Genomic DNA, 23,326 nt, shown 5'->3' on the forward strand with positions numbered 1-23,326 from the left:
CTGAGCATAATTTTCATACAATGCTCAGCTCTGTTCACTCTCCACTGTTAAAATTTCTCCTTCCGAGCCAAAAGTGGTGAAATCCTCTATTAAAATCTTGTTACGTTTTGACAATTCACACGCTGGTCCGCAATTGAACCTTCTCTATGATATACGTTCTCTGGTGAAATCCACTATTAAAATCTTGTTAGGTTTTGACAATTCACACGCTGGTCCGCAATTGAACCTTCTCTATCATATACGTTCTCTGATAAAAGTGTATGATAACAATGCAAAGCTATATTCAGCAAGCCAAAAATACGTTAAATATGTTTAAAGAAATATAAGTAAGTACTTTTAAAATGAATTTCGCGATTATTTTGTAATATTTTAAAGCAAAAATATTATTGCAAAATTTTATTATGAAACATTATTTCAATTTCCAGCAAAATTAATATAATTTTTTTAACACACTTAAAATATATAATTATTTCTACTTTAACCTATTGAATTAAGCTATTGAACCGATTTTTATAAAATTGAGTACACTATGTGCAGTTTGATCCACCTTAATGTATATCATATCTATAACAAGGCGTAGGCGGATACACTGGTGTTAACTTTTAGACATAAAATTAAAATAAGCAACTTTACATTGTAATTGTGGTTTTAGCATCATTGTGCCGCAACATTGCTGTAAACATTACCACTCAGTTCATTCCACACTGTAAAATAAAACGCAAAATTTTCAAATTTTTGACATCGTAAAATTTAGTTACATATATTTATTCATCGTTGTATGTGTTTATAAACTATCTATATATGTATAATAAATGTAACGTGTATACACATATGTATACCATTTTTAATGTATAATAAATAGTAGTATAGAAAATTTATTTTGCATATTTGTATATAGTGCATTGTTTTTATAGCAATATTAAAATCTTGTTACTTTTAGTTTTCTTTTTAATAAAACTTTTTAACTTACTTTTTAACTAAGGCTTATACTAATTTTCAAAACAATAACTACAATTTCGTTTTTTCGATTTGGCAGAAATATTTTTTAAACAGTCCTTGTAAATACTCGTAAGACATATATAATCTATGTTATATTCAGTTAGACTCTCTTTTCTTTAAGAATTTCGATTTTATTTTCATGTTCAGTAAGTTGTTTTAATTAAATGTTAACTTTCTTTTCCATAAACTGTGTAGTTGTTTAAGTGCACGCATACATATGCAATATGTACATATATATGTATGTATAATTTTTGTATTAAGTGTGTAGTATGTATATATACTTGTATATTACGAAAATACGTTTATTGTCTTAAGTAAAATGTATGAGAGACGTTGATGCGCTAATTCGCATACTTTGTGCAAATTTGAATACTAGTGTAATTAAAAAATTATGTTACTACAATTATGACACTGCAGTTTTGCCGCAATAATATCATATACATTAAAAGATAAAATACATAAAGTTGTATGTAAAGTTGCTTACACATACAATTAAAGTAAATTTATAGCAGCAATATTCGTTGTTCTCATTTATTCGAGTATAATTTAATGCAAAATGACTAACTATAATATGTTAATTGTTGTACAATTTCTTATAAAATAAAATAAAAATTAAAAAAATAATAATACATAGTTAACAAATTTAAAAACACGTGAAAAGTTTATACAATTCATAAGAGTAGCTGCGCGCATTCAGTCATAAAAGTTACATTTCTTGTAATATTTTGTATGTAATTAAAATTTTGCGCTAATTGTTAATTTTTTAGCATGCCTTTACGTACATATGTATGTTTGTAGATAACTGATCAAAATTCAGCATTTTCTTTAAAAAAATTGTTTAGAGCAAGCAAATTGAGCATATGAGCATAAACTCAATACAAATATTTAAGGCTTATGTATACACTTCATATCTTATTTATTTAAATTAACAATTTTGCAAAATACTCAAGCAAAGGTAAAGCTTACAGGCATATATAGTGGAGCAGCGATACATACACACATCGCACAAAGTCAACAGCAACGTAGCAGCGTGAGTAATATTCAATAATAAACGTATGTATGTATGTATGTGTGGATGTAAATATTCGAAAATAAATAAAAAAAAAACAATTTTTACCTCTGAATTTTGGCTTAAAATAATATAAATGCATTTGTATTGTTTGTGTGTATGTGTATGCAAATAAATGTGTAAAATAAAGCAAACAAATTTATATTGTGCAAACTGAGCTGTTGCTTAATATACTCGGTACGTGAGTGTGGTTTAGTTGGTTTACCGCATGACATACCGAAATTTCGCTGTATATAGTGAAGTTTCATGAATAAAGTATATTAGCGTAGCTTTATAAATAAAATATCCTAGTCTTAAGGCGTTAAATAATTTGTATTGTGAGGAGAATTAAAATATTAGCGATAGCGTAAGAATAGTTTACCAATGGCAATTCGTTAAACCAAAGAAAACACTTATATAATTAAATCTTCTGCAGGCAGGAAAAGAAAAGCATGGCGACTGTTGTTCATGAAATTTTGTAAGTACTTTGAGAGGCTGTAATAAAAAAGTAAAGAAGTATTATTAGTAATTATTAAAAATATAATACATATGTATGTATATATGTATATAAATGTAACTTAACCTTATTTTAAAACGAATTTAATTTACATAAACATTATACAGTCGCTAACATTAATATAAGACACATTAATACATTTTATTGCTAGCTTTGCCAAAAATATCGGTTTATAGGTATTGTGAAAATAAAAGCAGATATAAAAATATTACTCTTGTATCTGCTGGGTAAAACCGTTATTTAAGTGAGTTCCCTGCAAGGAGCTTAAAACTCTCCCTTGCTAAATCCAGAACGGCACTAATCACCAAGTGAACGAAGGAATACGGACTAGACTTCAACATTTTTGTTGATGACATTAAAATCTCGACAGTGAACAACTGCAAAATTTTGGGAGTTACGTTTGATAGTGTGTACTCCTTGGGTGTTACAAAGTTCGTGGCAAACTTAATATGCCCTATTCAGCGTATAATTAAAGCGTCTTATAACTTTGATAAGGACGTCAAAAAAGCATTAAAAATTAAATAACAAAATAGGTAGATACCAGCGAAAGGGCGAGCAAAAATACACGTAAAATAATCGTGACAAAAAATATACTACAGTATACCAAAATCGTTTCAACGTGTGCATTATGAATGCATGTAAGTATATGTAGATATGTATGTATCAAAACTATGTAATTTTTATATTTTATATTTCGAAACATCATAGTGAAACAAAAATATGGATTTATGTGGCTAATATTTATCAAAAATATTTAATTATTATTAAAAAAAAAACCTGTATGTAAGCATATTTGCATTGACATTAATACAAGCGTACATTCATACGTGCAAGTATTGTCTGGAAAATTTCACTTTTAATATGGTACCTACATATTCCGACTTGTAAATGTACAGTATTGTGCAAAATGTATGCTGATGTGATTAGTGTTTTAAACTAATATTTTTTCTTAAATTTCTTTTGATTAAATATTTTTTGCAAGCTCTTAAAATAATCCCAACTCAAACAAAAGTGAAAAAGGAAACGACACTGTGAAACAGGTAGTGGGTTTACTCATTGACTGGCCGAAAGGAAATATTCAAAATTTTCAGTAATTTCTGAACGTTTTTATTTCATAAGTCTATAGAGTTCATAATTATTTGAAAGCTTGATAAAGATTACAAATTTAAATTATTGATTATGTGGACCGAATACGAAATTAAGTGCAAGAACTCTCCCTATTAGTTCAAGTTGTAATTTGAAACAAAAAAACTGGACAAAGCATAATTTCGTGTTTCAATGAAACACATCTTTTGATGATAAAAGTATTGTCGATACCAAAATATGGCTTAGCGAGTATAATTCGTATTCTGCGTAAGGCGAACTAACCATTCGTAAGTGTTGGGTGTAACAAATTTTGTGCCAAACTTAATATATCCTGTTCAGGATATAAAAACTAAATTTCATTCAACTCGTCAAAAAAAAGTGCATTAAAACTAAACTTAATCAAAGAGTTTGCAAAAGAACCCTACTACAAGTATAACTTGAAAGAGTATCCTTTTAAATATATATATAATATGTATGAATGTATGTATTTAAGTGCAAAAGTATGTAATATTATTATTAAGGGTAATACCAAACGTAAAATATTTGCGTCACTGCCAAAATAAGGTATGTTCACACACAGCAACAAACAAGCAAATACGTTGCATATTGAATAAGCATTGTTGTTGCCTGTATACTAATTGGCACTTGACACAAATACCCGGTAAATCCCAACTAAATCTATTTTATGATTTTTCGACACCAACAACAGCGAACTGAATATCACAACCTGATAAGCCTAGCATATACATATGTATGTATGTATTCCTGTATGCAATGTTTACATATCTTCTTCACATGTTTTATATTAATCAATGAATGTATGTATGTATATGTGCTACTTTTCATCGCTTTCACACCAAAACAGCAATTGAAATGCTTCATCATTATTTTTTCATTTGATTTCGAAAAACGTGTACAGTTGGCGAACCTTGCCAAGTATAAAAAAATCGAAAATAAAAGCGACCTGATTTTTTATGTCCCTTCAAAGTGCATTACGAAGACAATCAGGCGTCTTCTCTCTATATACAAATATATCATGTGTGTATGGAAGCATGCAAAGGCATACTCGTATGTGTGTTGAAATTTAGGTATCTGAAGTGGAATTCCTGTTTTTTTCTTTTTTAATGTTTGTTTACACAATCTATAAAGCCAGAAGGTTAAATGTTTAGAAAATGCGTACAAATGAACAACAAACTATACATATGTACATATTTATGTGTGAAGACTAATATGAAGTACATTAAAGTAAAAACAGCGAAGAACTCAAATGTTCAGTTTGTAGTTCAAAAGTTTATCTAGTGGAAGGCGTCAGCAAGGTATTTGTTTAAGTCTAAGAAATATACACAATTGTTTGGTTTATTTGCCTTGTGGACCTGGTCAAAGGATGAGATGGTACCATACGAAAAAGTTTTGTCAAAAATATGACGCCTACTTTCAGAGTTCGTGCAGTTACATAAACCTCAGTACAATGTCAAATGATTTTAAAATATTAAATGCTCCAAAAATACAAACACGGAACCGGAAATTTATATACTTGAAGGCATAATGAAAAGTAAATCGTCAAAATAGTCCTTAAAATAAGATTTTTTATATAATATTATTATTATACATAAATGAGCCTTAGGTGACGGTTTTGATACCGGTTAAACCGGGACGAATGGTCAGCTAAATTTAGCCATATCCATTTGTCTGTATATATAAGAACTAGTCGCTTAATTTTTAAGCTATCGATCAGAAACAATCGGAATCAAGTGCTTGTATGCGAAACTTGCAGAAATGGAAGCACCTGATAAATTGTTCAGTTTTGGTCACTATAGCATATAGCTGCTGAACGATCGGAATGAAGTACTTGCATGAAAAGTTTTTTCATTTGACGAGGCAACAATGTACAATAATCTCCGAAGAAATGGTTCAGATCAGATCACTATATTGTAAAACTAGTGAATTAGTGACCTATGCGTTCTTTTGAGAGGTCGATGATGTTAACTAACTCATTCAATTTCATTTCACGGTCACCCAATAGATTTCACCAATTTTTGCGATATTTTAAGGCAAAACGGGGCCCATTATTCAACGGTTTAGTTTTCCATCTGGAAATAATGTTTTGTCAAAATATTCTCCTTATGCGATTGTAAACGTGTAAACAAAAATTGCAATGGCAGCACTACTTTCAGACAATAACTTTAAAACATTTGGATGAAATGTCATGAAACTTTGACCGTATTCCATTGTAGTTAAGCTTAGTACTCCAAACAGGGTTAGAATTATTTTTATTTGTAGAGAGGTTTTTCCGTCCATGTAGTATTTATGTATATTAGTATGTATACATACATATGTATGTATGTACATACCATAGATATATGCGAAATATATCGTTTTACTCCCACTTCCCAGTCGTGAACTAACTAAATGTGTTTGTCGATATATTATATGCTTTGAATAGCACGCATCAACATACGATTAGATCTAACATTGTCATTGTTATTTATAATATAATTTCTGTGTACTTATATCTTCTAATGTTTATTTTGGACTTGCTTATGCTAAATTCAAAGACGCCATACTAATGCCAGGCTTAAATAAACATGCTAGTTTCGTATTGATATATTCTTAAAATAACAGAGAAAATTACATTCTATACATACATACATACATTTGAGTAAGCACAGATTTATGAACACACCTAGTCGAGCAGCAGCAGTTTCAGAGCAACAACATACGAAATCACGCTCACTCATTTTTCCAACTATTCAACCAACTATTTTTTCCTCACCCCACATACTGTGTATCCAACCAACCAAATGACCATTCATCCATAAGTTTTCCAATCCAAGAAGCATATATACATATATACATATACATACATACTTTACATTCGTGAAATCGTTACTCAAACTGAATATAATAATTCTTGCTTGCAATTTTCAATCTCCCCACCACATATCTGCGCTTCCTGCTGCGTTGCCACGACTATAGCTATAGCTATTATACGCTAATAATGTTCGCCGCGATTTTTTCTTTATAGAGGCAGCTTCGTTTTAGCTTTGTCAATTACTTACATACTTGTACGTACATAGTATAATTTCTTTTTCACTTATTCGTTGTAGTTGTTTTCTCATTTTGTTCTATTTTTCCCTCTTGTTGTTTTATCCAATTTGGTTTCGCTGGTTGGCTTTTCTCTATATTTTTTGTTTTTGCAATACTGTCTGCTTCTCTGTGAATATCTTGCAATGTGCGTCGATCTGCGTTGCTGGCTATAGCTTACGTTAATACTATTGTTTTTGTTGTAGTAATTACTGTAGTCATTGTTGTTGTTGTTATTGTAATTGTTGTGGAATCACTGCTTTGCAGTGATCTGATCTTCGGCATTCGACGCGTTCACCGTCGTCCAGCTGCTATGGTATGTTGTGCATACATATATCGGTGTGAATAAACTGCCGACGTCTGTGAAATGAAATTGTGCTTTCGTTGAAGAAATACTGTAAAGAAACGAAAACAGATACAAATTTATATACATCAGATATCAAATGTAATGTAGCATACAGCTTTCATATTCTTTTCTTTAATTTTTTATACCCTGAACAGGGTATATTAAATTTGCCACGTAATACCCAGAAGAAAATTTCGCAGACAGTTTTTTAGATATCGATCTGAAATTTTACACTTGTCCTTTTCTTCACAAGCTGCTCCTTTGGTGGAATCACCGCTATCGAACCACTATAGGATATAGCTCCCATACAAACTGACCAATCCAAATCAGGAACTTGTATGGAAAACTTTTTTATTTGACAAGACATCTTCACAGAATTTGGCATTGATAATTGTTCAAGGCAACGATAAAAATTCCAAAAAGATCAGATCGGATAACTATAGTATAAAGCTGCCATTTAAACTGACCGATCAAAATAAATATAAAAGAAAGAGAAACTAATTCGACCACGATATCAGAAAGCTAGAAAAGACTAGCAAAACGTTTTAAGAAATATGTGAGGGGTATTATAACTTTGATGCAGTCGAAATTAGCGTTTTTTCTTGTTTTTGCTTTTTTGTACTATTTGTAGTGCAAATGGTATTTTTCATTTAATTCTTCTTTGGTTGTATTTAAATGACAAATGCGTTCAATTTTAATAAAGAGCAACTGGCTCAAAGAAGTCATAAAATTGTCACAATGTGCATACACGTACATATGTTAATATGCATATCGTATATACGACAGTATCCATATGTAAGTATGTATGTATGTATTTAAATTGGCACTCAAACTCATTACGCAAGTTTGCGCACGATTTACTAAATATTTTGTCAAGAGAAAGGGCCACGAAATAACAGCAATTTACTAGTGAGGCGAGTGTGCAGACGCGAGGTAGCGATAGCGAGCTGGAAAGGCCCACGATTTTTATTCGGCTAGGGCGTGTCGTTTCCAAAACCAAGAATAATATATAAATTTGCACAAGTACTCGTACATTGCACTCCGGCTATTGACCGATTGCAAATTTTTTCGGATTTTTAAAACAACATACACTGATCTGAAAGCGGAAAAAACGCATTAAGACTGAAGTGGCCCCATAAAACAAGGACCACAAAATGTGAACAACGTTAATTATAATAGGAAAAGAAGAGCAGGTTGAAGCTAAACATTAAATAAACTCATAATTTGTAAGAGTCAAAAGCGTAGGGAATACTTCGAAATATGGAAAAAAAAGTATTATATAAAATATTGCAACACATAAAAACGTCGGAGAACTTATAAAATATATGTATTATATATTATATAACTGATCAACGTGACAAGTTATTTAGCCATGTATGTCTGCATATACTCCACCGTGAGCTCGAGTTGCCTCCTGCAACGAGAATAAACCTCACGCAACTTCGTTCTCGATATTATACAATATCAGATTAAACTCCTACTTATTCAGAATAGATCCCGACAAACTTAATTCAAAAAATTCTCTTATAATACTAACCGAATACTTATAATACTAACCAACTCGTATAATACCCTTTCCCATTGATCTGACTTAACTTTGCACCTTCGCCAAACAAGGTCTGGTATTCAATAACAAGACAAGAAATATTCACGAAATTTGGGATATTTGCACGAAATTCGGTATAGATTATTGTCCAAGGCAGCTGCACAATCTCCGCACAAATTGTTCAGGTTTATTTAAACATATAGTTGCTATAAGAAATGCATCTGAAGCTGCTCATTTGTCGATATCGGACCACTACAGCATATAGCTGCCATATAAATTGACCGATCAAAATCAAGTTCTTGCATGGAATCTTTTGTATTTGTGAAGGGTATTATAGCTTCAATGCAACCGAAGTAAGCGTGTTTTTTTATACCCTGAACAGGGTATATTAAGTTTGCCACGAAGTTTCTAACACCCAGAAGGAAACGTCGCAGACCCTATAAAATACAATATATATATAAATGATCAGCAGGATGAGCTGAGTTGATTTAGCCATATCCGTCTGTCCGTCCGTCTGTATATACGCAAACTAGTCCCTCAGTTTTTAAGCCATCGGTCTAAAATTTTGTACCTGTCCTTTTCTCACTAAGAAGCTGCTCATTTGTCTCATTTGTCGGAACGGCCGATATCGGACCACTATAGCTATTGCTGCCATACAAACTGAACAATCGGAAGCCAGTCCTTGAATGGGAAACTTTTTATTTAACGTAATATCTTCACGAAATTTGGCACGAGTTATTTTCTAAGGTAACAATGTAATTTCCGAAGAAATTGTTTTGATCGGATGACTATAGCATATAGCTGCCATTCAAACTGAATGATCGGAATCAAGTGCTTGTATGGAAAACTCTTTCATTTGACGAGGTATCTTCACGATATTAGCCATAGAATATTATTTAAAGCAATAGTGCAAGCTCCGAAGAAATTGTACAGATCGGATGACTAAAACATATAGCTGCCATATTAACTGAACGATCGGAGTAAAGTCCTTGTATGGAAAACTCTTTCATTTGACGAGGTATCTTTCCGAAATTTGGCATGTATTATTATTTAAGGCAACAATGGAATCTCCGAAGAAATTATTGAGATCGGATGACTATAGCATATAGCTGACATACAAATTGACGATCGGAATCAAGTGCTTGTGTGGAAAACTCTTTCATTTGACGAGGTATCTTCACGAAATTTGGCATGAGTTATTTTCTAAGGCAAGAATATAATCTCCGAAGAAATTGTTTAGATCGGATCACTATGTCATATAGCTATCATATAAACTGAGCGATCGGAGTAAAGTTAAATTTTATTTTTTATTGCCGATTCACGAAATTAGAAATGGAATCTCCGAAGAAATTATTGAGATCGGATGACTATAGCATATAGCTGACATACAAATTGACGATCGGAATCAAGTGCTTGTATGGAAAACTCTTTCATTTGGCGAGGTATCTTCACGAAATTTGGCATGAGTTATTTTCTAAGGAGTAAAGTTAAATTTTATTTTTTATTGCCGATTCACGAAATTAGATCTGAATCAAGTTATTGTAAGGAACTTTTGTATCTGTGAAGGGTATTATACCTTCGGTGCAACCGAAGTTAACGTTTTTTCTTGTTCTTCTTCATATTGCCTTATATTAAAGTCTGCGTAAGATTGATCAACATAACCCGGAACTCAACTGAGATCACCTTACAGCTAGCCTAATTAGCGAAAAACATTATATTATGTACAAGGTGAGCTCCAAAGTAAAAGTAAAAAAGTAACAAAGTTAAACTCTAGTGGCGCCATCTATATGCCGGCGTCAGAATGTGCTATCCTTTATCGACTTCCAGTAAAAATTTCATGACATTTCATCTATTGGAAGTGAAGTTATTGTGTTTTAAGTGTCAGTATGTTTTTGTCATCGGTGCGAAAATGAGCTTCGAACAAAGACTCAACATTTAATTTTGTTTTAAAATTGGTAAAACTTTTACCGAAACGTTTCGATTGATGAAACAAGTTTATGGCGATGATTGCCTATCCCGTAGCAGAGTGCACGAATGGTTTCAACGTTTTCAAAGTTGTCGTGAGGACATAAATTAGAAATGAGCCGAAACCAAAAAAATCGCGTCTGGAGAAGTCAAAAGTAAAGACAATGCCGATTTGTTTTTATGATTCCAACGGTATTGTCCACGAAGAATTTGTTCCACCCGGCCAAAACGTTAATGCGGTATTCTACCTTGGAGTTTTGAAGCGGTTGGTGCCCCGTATTCGATGTGTTCGGCCCGAACATCACGAAGATGAAAGTTTTGATCAAAAATCACATTTTAACAATCAACTACTCCCCATATTCACCTGATATGGCACCGTGCGACTTCTACCTTTTCGGAAAAATGCATTTGCCGATGAAAGGAAAGCGTTATGCAGACGTGGAGGCCATTCAAAAGGCTTGCACCGGCATACTGGCGGCCATACCGGGCAACGAGCTAAAACACTCGTTCGACATGTTTTTGGACCGTGACAAATTAATTGATTTTGCCGATAAAACCATTTGTTCCGTCTTTTTTTTAAAAGTCCTGTTACTTTGGAACGCTCCTTGTATATGGTGGCCCAAGGAAAGTATGGATGATTTCATTTTATTACCAATTTACATGTACCTAATTTTTTTAACTTATCTCACATATTGACCGATACTTCTGGTATAAAATCAACCGACTAGAGTAATGCATCGACTAATATCACTCATTTTTTCCCTCTAACGACAGTATTGTCTTATAAAATTTAGTTCATATACTGTGAATATATTTATATATCCGCATATGGTGTGGAATTGACTTGAGTAACAAAACCCTTTATATGGTGTATGTGTGGGCAGGGAAAAATTAGGAACCAATTTGATTAAATTTTAGCAACAAACCACCAAACAACAATGCCATGAAAACGTGCTCACTTAATGTAAGAAAATATCTCACAAATTGATTAATATTTTCGGTACAAAGCCATCCGTAAACATGGAGATTTTCAGTAATCAGTAAACAATATTTTATTTTTACATATTACCAGTAATCTGTAAAAATTGGGTTTATTGCAAATATTTTTCAGGAATCAATAAAAGTTTACTGGAAATGCAAATTCAATTTCATTATCAGTAAAACGAACTAAAATTGGCAGTAAAATTTTACTGATTATTGATACTTTGTTGTACTTAGTTTGTGAGATGTGCATATTAAGCGCTTTAGATTGGATTCTTTAGCGTAGTCTTAAAAAGTCCCACTACTCAGGTCCTCGTTGTCAATTTCGCTTTCGAAGCTAAATTGGAAACGGATACATTAAATTAACTACGCTTTTTTGAAGTGGCGACAAACCGAAGATCTTGTACCAGGCTATATAAATACCAACTTCTGTAATATGTAATATGTGTATATATTTATTAGATATTAAGTTTCGATTTCAATAATCTCACATCGTATTGCGTCAGAGAATGTCCTTAGAAGCAGGGAGGCAGTAGATATAGTGGCTTCCGGAAAGCGGTTGCATATATTATGGTATACTGGATTCCAGGCCACAAGGGCGTTCTGGGAAATGAAATAGCTAATGAGATGGCCAAAAGTGCCATCCGCTTGGCTACCGAACTTGTTCAAAAAATACGTAAACGCCACACTGACTTACCTCAAAGTCGAGGTTGTAAAATTCACATCTCACAAATCACTAAAACTAAATCAACAAAACTTGTTGAGCTCAAGTCTTTCTAGCATCTCCTCATACTATGTAAAAATGGATAATAAACTATGCCCACTGCCGACGTAACGGTTACGTTGAACACTACCAAATTGGACAGTGGGACTGTCACCGTCCACTTTTGAGTGAAATTTCATACCAATATCAATCACACCGAAATCAGACTCTGAATTTTCAAGCCACCAGATACCAAATATGTGGAGTTCAATGCTTATGGCTGACTTTAAACTAAAAATATCGGTTAACCTGTAAAATATATGTGGGGTTCGATCAAAATAAAGAAAAGCCCACTGTCTTTAATTATAAATTTACAAAACACTTATGGATATTGGATTCACAAATCGAAAAAAATACACTTATCATCGTCTGTTCTTTAAATTTAAGTGTGTCTCCCTAACGTTCGCTGCCACTGTCCTCGTCTTGTGCTTTCAAATCGCTCGTTAAGTTAATGTTCACGTTCAGGGTTGCAAATTGTCTTAACAATCCATATGCATATATGTATTATCGAAATTCAGAGAAAATCTCTTCCTTTGTGTCAAAATTGGGTAAAATCGGTTCCCTAGCTCGCAAACATACCTAATATAAAGATGAACTTCTGGTAGACTTTACACCATATTCTATGTATGTACATACATATACCTATTATATCACGCAATCTATGTGGTATCTTATGGAAACTCAGAGAGCATATTTTTATGTTATAATAACTATGTCGTGATACCAAAAATTAGTAAAATCGTGTCAATACTTCTATTAGCATCCATTTGCCCAACATAAATATTTTTGAACTCAGGTTGCCTTTATACCATATACATATGTATATCGATCAATTCAGAGAGCGTCTCTCTCGACTAACAATGTGTCCTACTGGTTAAAATGGATTAAATCGGGTCACAAAATTTGTCATGAGTTATTGTCCAAGGCAGCGGTGCAATCTCCGAAGCAATTGTTCAGATCGAATCACTATATATAGCACATAATATAACTGCCATACAAACTGACCAATCAAAATCAAGTTCTTGCAAGGAATATTTTTTATTTGTGAAGGATATTAGCTTCGGTGCAGCCGAAGTCAACATTTTTTCTTGTTTATTATAAAGTTTTGGCAACACCTAATGAGCATTTTTTTTGGTACCTGCAAATCGGAAGAGTATAAAATGTTCGGTTGCACCCGAGTTTAGCCTTTTCTTTACTTGTTTTACTGTTTTATGCATTCTTAAAACATGTTTGTTAAGCAAATTATAGTAAAAATAGTTTGTTTTTTATTTATAAAACCCGAAAAAACGCCTCACTTTCATGCGCCTACCCCAGAATACCCCCTAAACCTACGAGCTGGCGGAACCAAGTAACCGTTTACAGTTTCCTGGTTTATTTTATTGTATACAATCATACATATCATCAGAAAAGGCAATTTATTTTTATTTGTTTGTATTTGATAACAATATCATTATGGCCATTGTTCGATTACTCCAATTTACGAAAGCAATCTCACTTTAATCGGTCTTTCTTGTGTAACAAGTCAGCTTTCGCAGACAAACCGACGGGTAAACTGGCAGATTGGCAAATTTGCATATATACATACATAAATACAAATATCCATGTATGTTTATAAATAAGACGCGCGTGTGTGCGAATTGTGACATATGTAGATATTTGGAGTGCCAATTCCTGCCGAAAGTAACTGTGCATCTACTTAGATGCATTTGTATGCCTACAGATATTAATATTTTCAGAATTGGCGCCAACAACTAAAGACACCATTAACCTACTGCACCGCGAAATGACTGTTGTAACCCACTTCAGAACTATTAAGGTCTGTAATTTGCAAAAAAAAAAACAACAATAAATACACTTATGTTAAGTGACAACTTCTTTCAATTCAGTTGTTACATTGTTCTATGCGTATTTACCGCCTCTAAGCAACATATTTACCGCATATTGTTCGTTGTAGTGTTGGCACAGTTGACCCCGCAGGCCATGGTCTGAGGCCGTGATTGCGAAAAGTGAAAGACACGAAGATAGCAGACGATAATAGCAGCGGTACATACGCGTTTTACAGACTCATAAAAGCCAAGACGCGGGTTTCGCCACTGCCAGGTACTGATATACACAAATGCATTTGAACAAAAGTATGTACATACACACATACGCTCATAGAAACACCGCTAAAGTAGTACATTTAAAAACATGTGTTAATAAATTTTACAATTACTACGTCTACAAAGGCAGCAAGCGCTCAAAGAAACTTCAACCGTGAAAAATATATTATTAAGATGTTATGAATGCGCGCAACACACACAAATATTACTTGAACGTATGTGAATGTAGTTCAAATTCATATAAGCTAGAATATACAGTGTGTTCAATGACTATGCGTTTTTGAATAACGCAAATTAAGTACTTAAAAAATATTTTTAGCTTTTATTAATTACACTTATATATGGTATATATTTATATATATTTTATTTTAATATTAATATTCTCAAACTCTTATATTATGAGACTAAATCAAGAAAAAATATAACTTCGATTGCACCGAAGCAAGAAATCCTCCACAAATAAAAATGTTTCCATACAAGAACTTAATTTCAATAATAATAACTCAACGCTCAGTTTGTATGACAACTATATGCTATAGTTGTCCGATATCGGCGGTTCCTACAAGTGAGCAACTTCTTGGGGGGAAAAGGATGTGTGCAAAGTTTCAGATTGATAGACAGATATACATGGCTAACTCGACTCAGCTCGTCACGCTGATATATACTTGTAGTTTGTACATATATATTTTATTGGGTCTTCCACTTTTCTTTCTGGGTATTACAACCTTCGTTGCAAACTTAATATACCCTGTTCAAAATATAATAAATTGGAATGGTTCAATGTTTGTAAGCATACATATGTATATACTTACATGTGTATAGAAAACGGTGCAGACATATGCCTACTTATTGAATATTATATTATACATATTGACCAACATAAAAGTTGTAAAGTCAGTTGGAAAGTCGGAAATTCCTATACCTGGTATATTGGGGCTATGGGAGAATCTGAGCTGATTGAACAATTTTATTAAGATAACTCACACATTGGCCGATATTTTCAGCAAAAAGTCAGCTATAGGCACTTTATCCACTATGTCGGCATCTAATCCAATTTGAACGGTTTTACAACTGAGTTGAACTACCTTTAGCGCATAGTTACAAAGTTTTATTCCGATTTTTAAATCAAATACAATATTATGCACTAAATTTGGTTGAAATTGCTCGAGTAGTTGCAGATATATAGGATTTACCTTAAAAGTTAGCGATTTCATGCCCAATGTCCAATTTTTATTGCGATTCCTATAACGCCTGTCTGTATCATTTTGAAACTTTAGTAAGTTACAGCACTTTTAGTACTTTTCAACATAAACGTTGTATGGGGAGTGGATGTGGTTATCATCCTATTTCGCGCTGTATAAGAAAGAGCTAGACATACTTGTTTTAAACAAGTTTGGTTGATTTGGCTTTAGAGGTTTGGGTTGTTTATACATACATACATTAAAGTAATATGAAGGAGGGCCCCGCCCATTTAAAAAAAACATATGCATTACAATTTTGTATCTTAATTTGTGGCTTAGTATAACTGAACAATCTTTGTCTCATCGGAGCATAGAATCCTGTGCCAAAGTGACAGAGGTTCACTTACAAACATTCTATCAATATCAAGTAGCTGCTTTATGTGCACACTTTTCAGTAAAGGTAATTTTCTTGGACTACGTGCTTTTAGGTTAGCAGTGATAAACCTTTTTCTTCTATACGATGTTGATATTGACATTTGTATTTAATTTTTTAACTGCCTGAAAGTCGTAAACGGCCCCTTTTTAAGCTCATCCTGCTTATGAAAGTTTTTTTGTACCTTCCCCTCTTTTCAGCTTTCGGCGATCAATTTTCGGAGTTTAATATCACTCCATATGTTATTTCCAAAAGCTCCCTTATATAGGCAAACATTTTCCTTTCCGAGAGCAACTTTTTAATAATTTTTCTCAGTAGAACAATATCGAGCTCCTTCCGGTTTTGAAGGATTAACAATAATTTAAACTCCCAACTCGCTCAAATTCGAAGTTAGATAAGAATATTTGAATATAATGAAAATTTATGTAGCCGAGAACCAAAAATTTAATGTCGATAACGGTAGATAAACCGCCTATTTGATTTTGTTCTTATTTTTTCGAACAGATTGTTTCGTGCTCAAAGTAACAAAAAACGCCGTAAAAAACAATTTAGCGTGCATATGTTAATCAAGTTCTTTTTTTTTTAACTCTAACTTTGCATAACTGTTTGTCGAATAAAAATTTTATTCATGAATTTCTATGTTCGCGTTGGTTGTTATTATTATTTCGAACACGTCTGTATATGTAGTATATACATATGTAGGTGTATTGGTCAAAATGAGTAAAACTCGGAAAACATTCAGATCTACTTCACCTATAAGGTTATTTACTTTGCGAAACAAAAGAAGTTAAATCAATGGGTGGTAAATGAAAATTATTATAATCAGAATATACAATGAATAAACTCACAGTATGAAATTTCGCCACAATAAGTTATTTTTTACATTACGGAAATAGTGTTTATCCTTTCACATATACCATATGCTATATATAGTTTCTGCCCCCTTTGCAAAATTTTCCATTTTCCAATAATTTTTTTACCATAGGAAAATGTTTTAAAAGAACGGCGTAGAAGCACTAATAACACTCTATGGACCTTTAGCATGGAATGGAATGTTCATTTCAGTAAGTTTAAATATTTATTTATTTTATTTTCCAAAAATTAATTAAAGCGTTTGCTAATTGCCTATATTGCTTGCCTTAGCGCACATGCCCTATCTTCTGGATACACGAATGTGGCATGTTGCAGAAATCTCAAGTGTGCTAATTTATTAAAAGCTAACAATTGTGCGGATATACATACACACATTCAAGTACCTCTATGTGGGTAGTTATTTGTATGTATTATTCACAGTTAAACGATACAAAGGAATATCCGAAAAGAATATTACAAATACATATGGAAGGGGCTACTTGGGCGTGCATTTGAAATAACATTGCTTGCAATAACAATGTACAGGCTATATATAATATGCATATACATATGTATATATGTATACCTATACTTTAAACATTTTTGAATATAAACAAATGTGATAATTTATATGTAAGTGTAAATATTCTTAATATAGAAAAAGTACCGTACTTATGAATAACACTGAAATTCTTGAGAAAGTGTATATATTTCGTGACCTGAACGGTATATTTTGTACGTAAAATCAAATAAGTATAATGAGTCAGTTCCATTTCCTATATATTGGTTAGGCTCGCCGATTTTGTAACGGCATTAAACGTATTCATGCATTCATATTAAACATGAACGGGAAACGCTAATTATTCGACTGTCCTAGAGCTAAATTTGTGATTTATTCTTTGAGAAGTCCTTCAACCGATTCTGAACAGCTAATGGTGTCAAGGTGGCGTCGCTATTAGCAACAAATTTAAAAAAGCTTTAAGATGCTTACCATTAAACCTACACAATAGTGAACGGCAGGAATTTCCGAAGAAAAACTAAGAAATAAACTTTAACTTCGGGATATCTTTCACAGGTGTATTTTTTATCTTGATTTTGATAGCATAACTATATGCTATAGTGGTCCGATCTGAACAATATGTTCGGACATTGTATTAATGACATTGATCGGTCAGCTTGTATGACAGCTATATTCTATAGTTGTCCAACACTGGCGGTTCCGATATATAGCAACTTCTTGAGCAGAAAACGGCGTTGGCAAAAATTTACATCGATATCTCAAAAACTTAGGGGGATTAGTTCGCGTATACAAACACTTACAGACAGACATGAAAAAATCGACTCAACTCGTCACGATCATTTATATATGCTATACTTTATAGGGTCTCCGACGTTTTCTTTTAGGTAAGGTAAATGGATTATATGCTTTATAATGTGAACAACTAAAATACACTGTTTTTTAAACTGATCTTTAAGAATAGTAAAAACATAAAACCACAGTTTGAGACAAATTACATTTTAAAAGTGGTAGAAAGTTTTTGATATGGTATCTGTCTGACTTTCGCTTCAAAGATACATATATACATACGAGTACATATGTATTATATTAGGGCTCTTAAAATTATTCTAATAACTTTCAACACTTTTCGAATATTCGACAGCAAACGGTTAACCGGATAGTCGAAATGAGCAGTTAAGTGAATAGTCGACGACTATCCGAATTTTATTATTCTAATAATGCCCTATCCGGTTAATCCGGTTAATTGAATACCAATAGCTCTAATATGTATGTATGTATGTATAAACATAGAAAAAACGTAGGAACTCTTACCTTAACATACTGTTTCCATTGGTATTTTTGTTTGCGTCTGCTGGCTACCACTTACAGATGTGGTATTTACTGATGTATTTTGCGTAACTTCCCCACCTGCATATCCTCCGACCGATGGTAAACCTTGTGAAGAACTTGAATGCTGTACGCCATTTGTTGTGTTTGTAATCTCTTGTCGCGAACGGGGACAACAAAAACGCTTACAAGCGGCCCAAACTTGTGGTTGGCAACCAACCACAATGAAAATAAACACACCTTGCAAAGCATTTATCATGTCAGTAAAAAACCAAACAGAATGGGGTCCTCCAACTACCCATGATATTACGTCGGCTATCCAGGTAACCCCCATTACCACGACTAGTTTTAAACATACTTTCCCCAGTGCGGTCTTTTCGGTGGTCGATTTGACATCGTCTCGCTTCCACAAACCGCATGTTAATTGATGAGTAGTTGATATGAAAAGTACAATGTTAGCACACAGTAAAAGTCCAATTGGGCCGAAGAAGTATGCAAAAATTGATAAATGCTCGCCGCTAAACCAACAACTACGTTCGCCAAATCCTGGTCGTAATAACTGTGTCTCTGGCACATGATCTACTGTAAAAGCAATTGCGCTTATCAATAAGGGCACACCCCAAGCGTACGCCGAATATAGTCGTAAACGTAACAGTTCTTGATTGCGTTCGAGAGAGCTTGGTCTAAAGTCGCGAAATGTCCACCAAATATTGAAACACATGGTGTTTAGCCAAAAGAAAGCAGATAGAAAGAAAAAATGCATTGTGCTAGCAAGTAAAAGGCAGGTGAATGAACCATGTTCAAGCGAGTGGGATAATTGTGTGTAGGCGAGTATTAAATCTCCAACAAACAAGCAAAAAACGTAGTAAATCTGACAACGCCAATGAAGCATATGATGAACAGAGGGCATCATATAGCCAGCTATCAACGTAGCTGCCAGAAAAACCACTGAAATTACGATTCCAATGTTAAGCGCTGCTGCTTGAACCATATTACTAGTAGTGCTACGGACAGCCGCTATAGCATTAGCAGGTGCTTCGGTAGAAAAGTGATGAAGACATGTGAATATTTTAACTGTAACAATTACGCCCTTTTCACGAAAATGTTCAAGGCAATAATCACCCGTAGATATGTTTTTATGTGGCAATTTTAGACTTCCATCCTCGTCATCCATTTGGTTTTCATTCCAATCCCCCGCAATGGCATAAGGTACAACTTTATGGTGGCATGTGGGAAACCCGTATATTGTCTGGTACAAGCTTTCATTTAAAGGCAATTCAGGTGTACTAATAACGTTAGTATCATCATTACTGTTGGGAAATATGCAAGTTTCGTTTGTAGCATCATAAATTCCATTCCAACCGCAGCATTTTCTTATTTTTATTCGTTGCTGAGAATTTTGCTCTCTAGGAAAGCAGACTAGCGCCACATTTCTATCAACACAATATCGCTGGGGTTCGATAAATTGTTTCCTCTCACCCAAAAATAAAGAACCATTAGAAAATATTAACCAATTTCCGCCTGCAGAGAAAAGTTCCAATTCTTCCTCGGTGCAACTACGTTTTGTTTCTTTTGCATCATTCACCATCGACACATCCTCACTGGAATTATTATTGTCCACATCTACGATTGGACGTACATTTTCCTGGAATGTCATAAACTTCGGCTTTCCACCTTGAGGACTATGATATCTTCGTTGCATAATACGATAGATCAAGGGCACCCATAACTTGGAATTGCCCATTACACAAGTTTTATTCATATCCATGTGCTCATTGTACCGACAGCATTTATTTAGGTTCACTTGTGGCGGAGGTATCCCCGGTAATGCTGTTGTTATGGCCGGTGCCCCATCTGTAAAAGTCGGATTTGCACTGGGTACTACGTTGTGGGTTAAAGATTCCGTTTCAATCGTTTTTTTTTCAACATCATTTGTTGCATTTGTCAGTTTTCCACGATGCAGCAATGAATACAGAATAAGGAAAACTAAGGTACTCCTTCTAATGTTTGATATTTGCATTACATGCATATTGCAATTATATAAAAAAATAAGTAAACTTTTCAATGCCACTTCGAATTTTATTGGTATTACCACACAATGTAAAAATATAAATACTCGTACAAAATATTTATCTGAAGCTGCATTGTTTGGTTTTCGTACCTTCACTACACTTTTATTTCATTTCTCTTTGGGTTGCAATAGTTTCATTATTGCCACTACCTTCACCACATATGTATTTCGTGAGCTTACACACTAAATTTCACTGTTTTGCAATTGCCATAATTTCACTGCTACGCTGAGGAAGATTCGTTTTACAATAATAATTTGTTAATAATATGAGAACTCGGCAAAAATGGAAGTAACGAGGAAAATAAAAATAAATAACACGCGCTCGAAAAACTAAACCAACTGAATTCTTCACCTAATTGCAACTACTAATTGCATCACGTTGAATTTTTAACACTGAACTGAAGGTGGAAAACACAGCGGTTAATCGACTTTGCGCAGAGAACGTTGAATTTCTATTATTTCGCGTCGTCGTTGGTTTCCTCTCTTTTTTTTAACTTTTCGACATTTCTTGGCATTCCGTTTTGTGTTATTCTCATATTTATTTCTCGATCAACTTAGTGATGGGAAGAAATCGAACTAGTAGTCGTATATTGAAGAAATCTATCGATTAATGAAAAAATCAGTCAGGAGACATTATATAAAATTTATAAATAAATTGACCAAATCTTGTATAAGCAGTGCAGAAAAAGTATTGTACATCGATATATGGCATATTGGCGTTCATCCTCATATTTAATTAATAATTATACTGTTATGCTCATTTACAAAATCTTGTATCCCAACATATTAAACAAAATTACATATACCAAGCTTTCATTGATTACAATTACAACAATAATAAATAGAAAATATTTATCCTACACAAACATTTAAAGCCACAATTAAATGTTATTGTCCTATATTAATATATGTATTACTTATACATATATGCACTGCTGTAAATATGTGTGTGTGTATTGGTGGCTATCTGCTAACATACATTGTATTTGCATCCGGTTTGATTCATCCACCATAATGTGATGCGATATAAAAATCAAAACATGGTAAATTGTGGAATATTTAAAAAAAACCAGAAGCATACAAATTGTGTGTCAATCACTGCACCACTAGTTGTGGTCATACAAGCACACATACATATGTATGGTTATGCGCGAACGGTTAAAAATGTTTGCCCATACAAATATGCATATACGTAGAAATAACTTGAAGTGCACACATACATATGTATATACGTAACCTGCTCTTTACAGAAGCCAAATATATAAGTAATTGTAGATGCTCGAACATTGGAGTTTTAAAATAATTATGAGCATTATAAATTTTTCGTAGATATTGTCACTGCTCTCTGCGAATTATCTATGTATACTGAACCTTCGTCAATTTTTGATGAGTTCAAGTTGAGTTTTGACGTTCAAACGTGTGAGTATATTGTTCGTTTTGTCGTTGACCGATGATTGACACTTGAACGCATGAATGGAGTACAGTGACCTTGTCCAGTTTTGTTTACATTTACTCTTTTTGTTTCACTTCTTACAAAAACAATAAACAAACTATTGCAATGCGCTCGAAATTCCCACCTTTAGTCCAGGCCAATACAAAACCTACGAGTATGCGTAAGTACCATTTACCATACATATACAAGTATACATATACCTTTAAGTATTTAATTTCTTCATTTAAATCGTATACCTTTTTCCCACCAAATATTGAAGTGATTAGATTACATTTAGACTGTCCTCACTGCCGTTGGAGATTTATAAAACAGCTCTTTTTAACTAGGCGACAGAAACTGTGGCGAGGCTAACAAGCATCATTTTTGTATTGCGAAATCTTGCTTAATATAAAACATGGTATTACTTAGATATGCAACATATAGCACACACATTAAGGGGAAGGTAGGGATTTTAGGTTATTTTGTGTCTTTGAATGCATAATATCTCAAGAATGTTGCGCCTAAATTGACGAGGTTATGAGTACTTTTATATAGCTTATGAGTTTTCCCCACAACTCACGATTTCAAAATCGGTGCCCTTCATAACATGAAAACTACTTTATGGTATGGTATTTTACAAACATAGTTATGATCTGCCAAAATAATTTTTTTCTCAATTAGTAAAAAATTTATTTTTTCTTTAATAATAAATATCCTATGTCCTTTCTAATACTATAAGACATATATGTACAAATTTTCGTGATAATCGATTGCGTGGTTTCTGCGTGAACGCGTTACAAACATACTTGCATTCCCATTTATATATCCATTGAAAAATGTGTACAAAGTGTAAAAATATGGTGAAATAGCTATTTTTAAATACAAATATCTCGAAAACTATAAGTCTGAGGTGCGTATGTGCATTCACATTTTTTAATCCTAAGGCCATCCTCTATCCCATATCATCCATACCATCAGATCGTGGCGCCAAAGAAATCGTAATTTTGTCAAAATCTTAAAGATATAGGGTTTATTTATTTAAATAATTTATTAACTATTAAATATATTTATTTT

At 33.2% G+C, this 23,326-nt stretch overlaps 1 protein-coding gene across 7 annotated transcripts; it reads right to left on the bottom strand.

Moving 5' to 3' along the window:
- Positions 1–724: 724 nt before the first annotated feature.
- mthl1 (methuselah-like 1) lies at positions 725–21,412 on the bottom strand. Of its 7 annotated transcripts, none has more exons than XR_011396792.1 (3): positions 18,735–21,405; positions 6,724–7,129; positions 725–2,542 (listed from the first exon to the last, which is right to left on the bottom strand). XR_011396792.1 is itself a non-coding variant. In XM_014229919.3 (2 exons), the coding sequence occupies exon 1, from the start codon at positions 20,776–20,778 to the stop codon at positions 18,736–18,738; it is 2,043 nt and encodes a 680-aa protein (XP_014085394.2). In that variant the 5' UTR covers positions 20,779–21,412; the 3' UTR covers positions 725–2,542; position 18,735. The 7 variants fall into 7 exon arrangements, 1 of the variants encoding a protein (XP_014085394.2); XR_011396793.1 differs by having other exon boundaries at positions 6,710–7,129; XR_011396789.1 differs by having other exon boundaries at positions 6,334–7,129.
- Positions 21,413–23,326: the final 1,914 nt, after the last annotated feature.

This window comes from Bactrocera oleae, chromosome 5 (assembly GCF_042242935.1).
Source record: "Bactrocera oleae isolate idBacOlea1 chromosome 5, idBacOlea1, whole genome shotgun sequence".
Taxonomy (NCBI): Eukaryota; Metazoa; Arthropoda; class Insecta; order Diptera; family Tephritidae; genus Bactrocera; species Bactrocera oleae.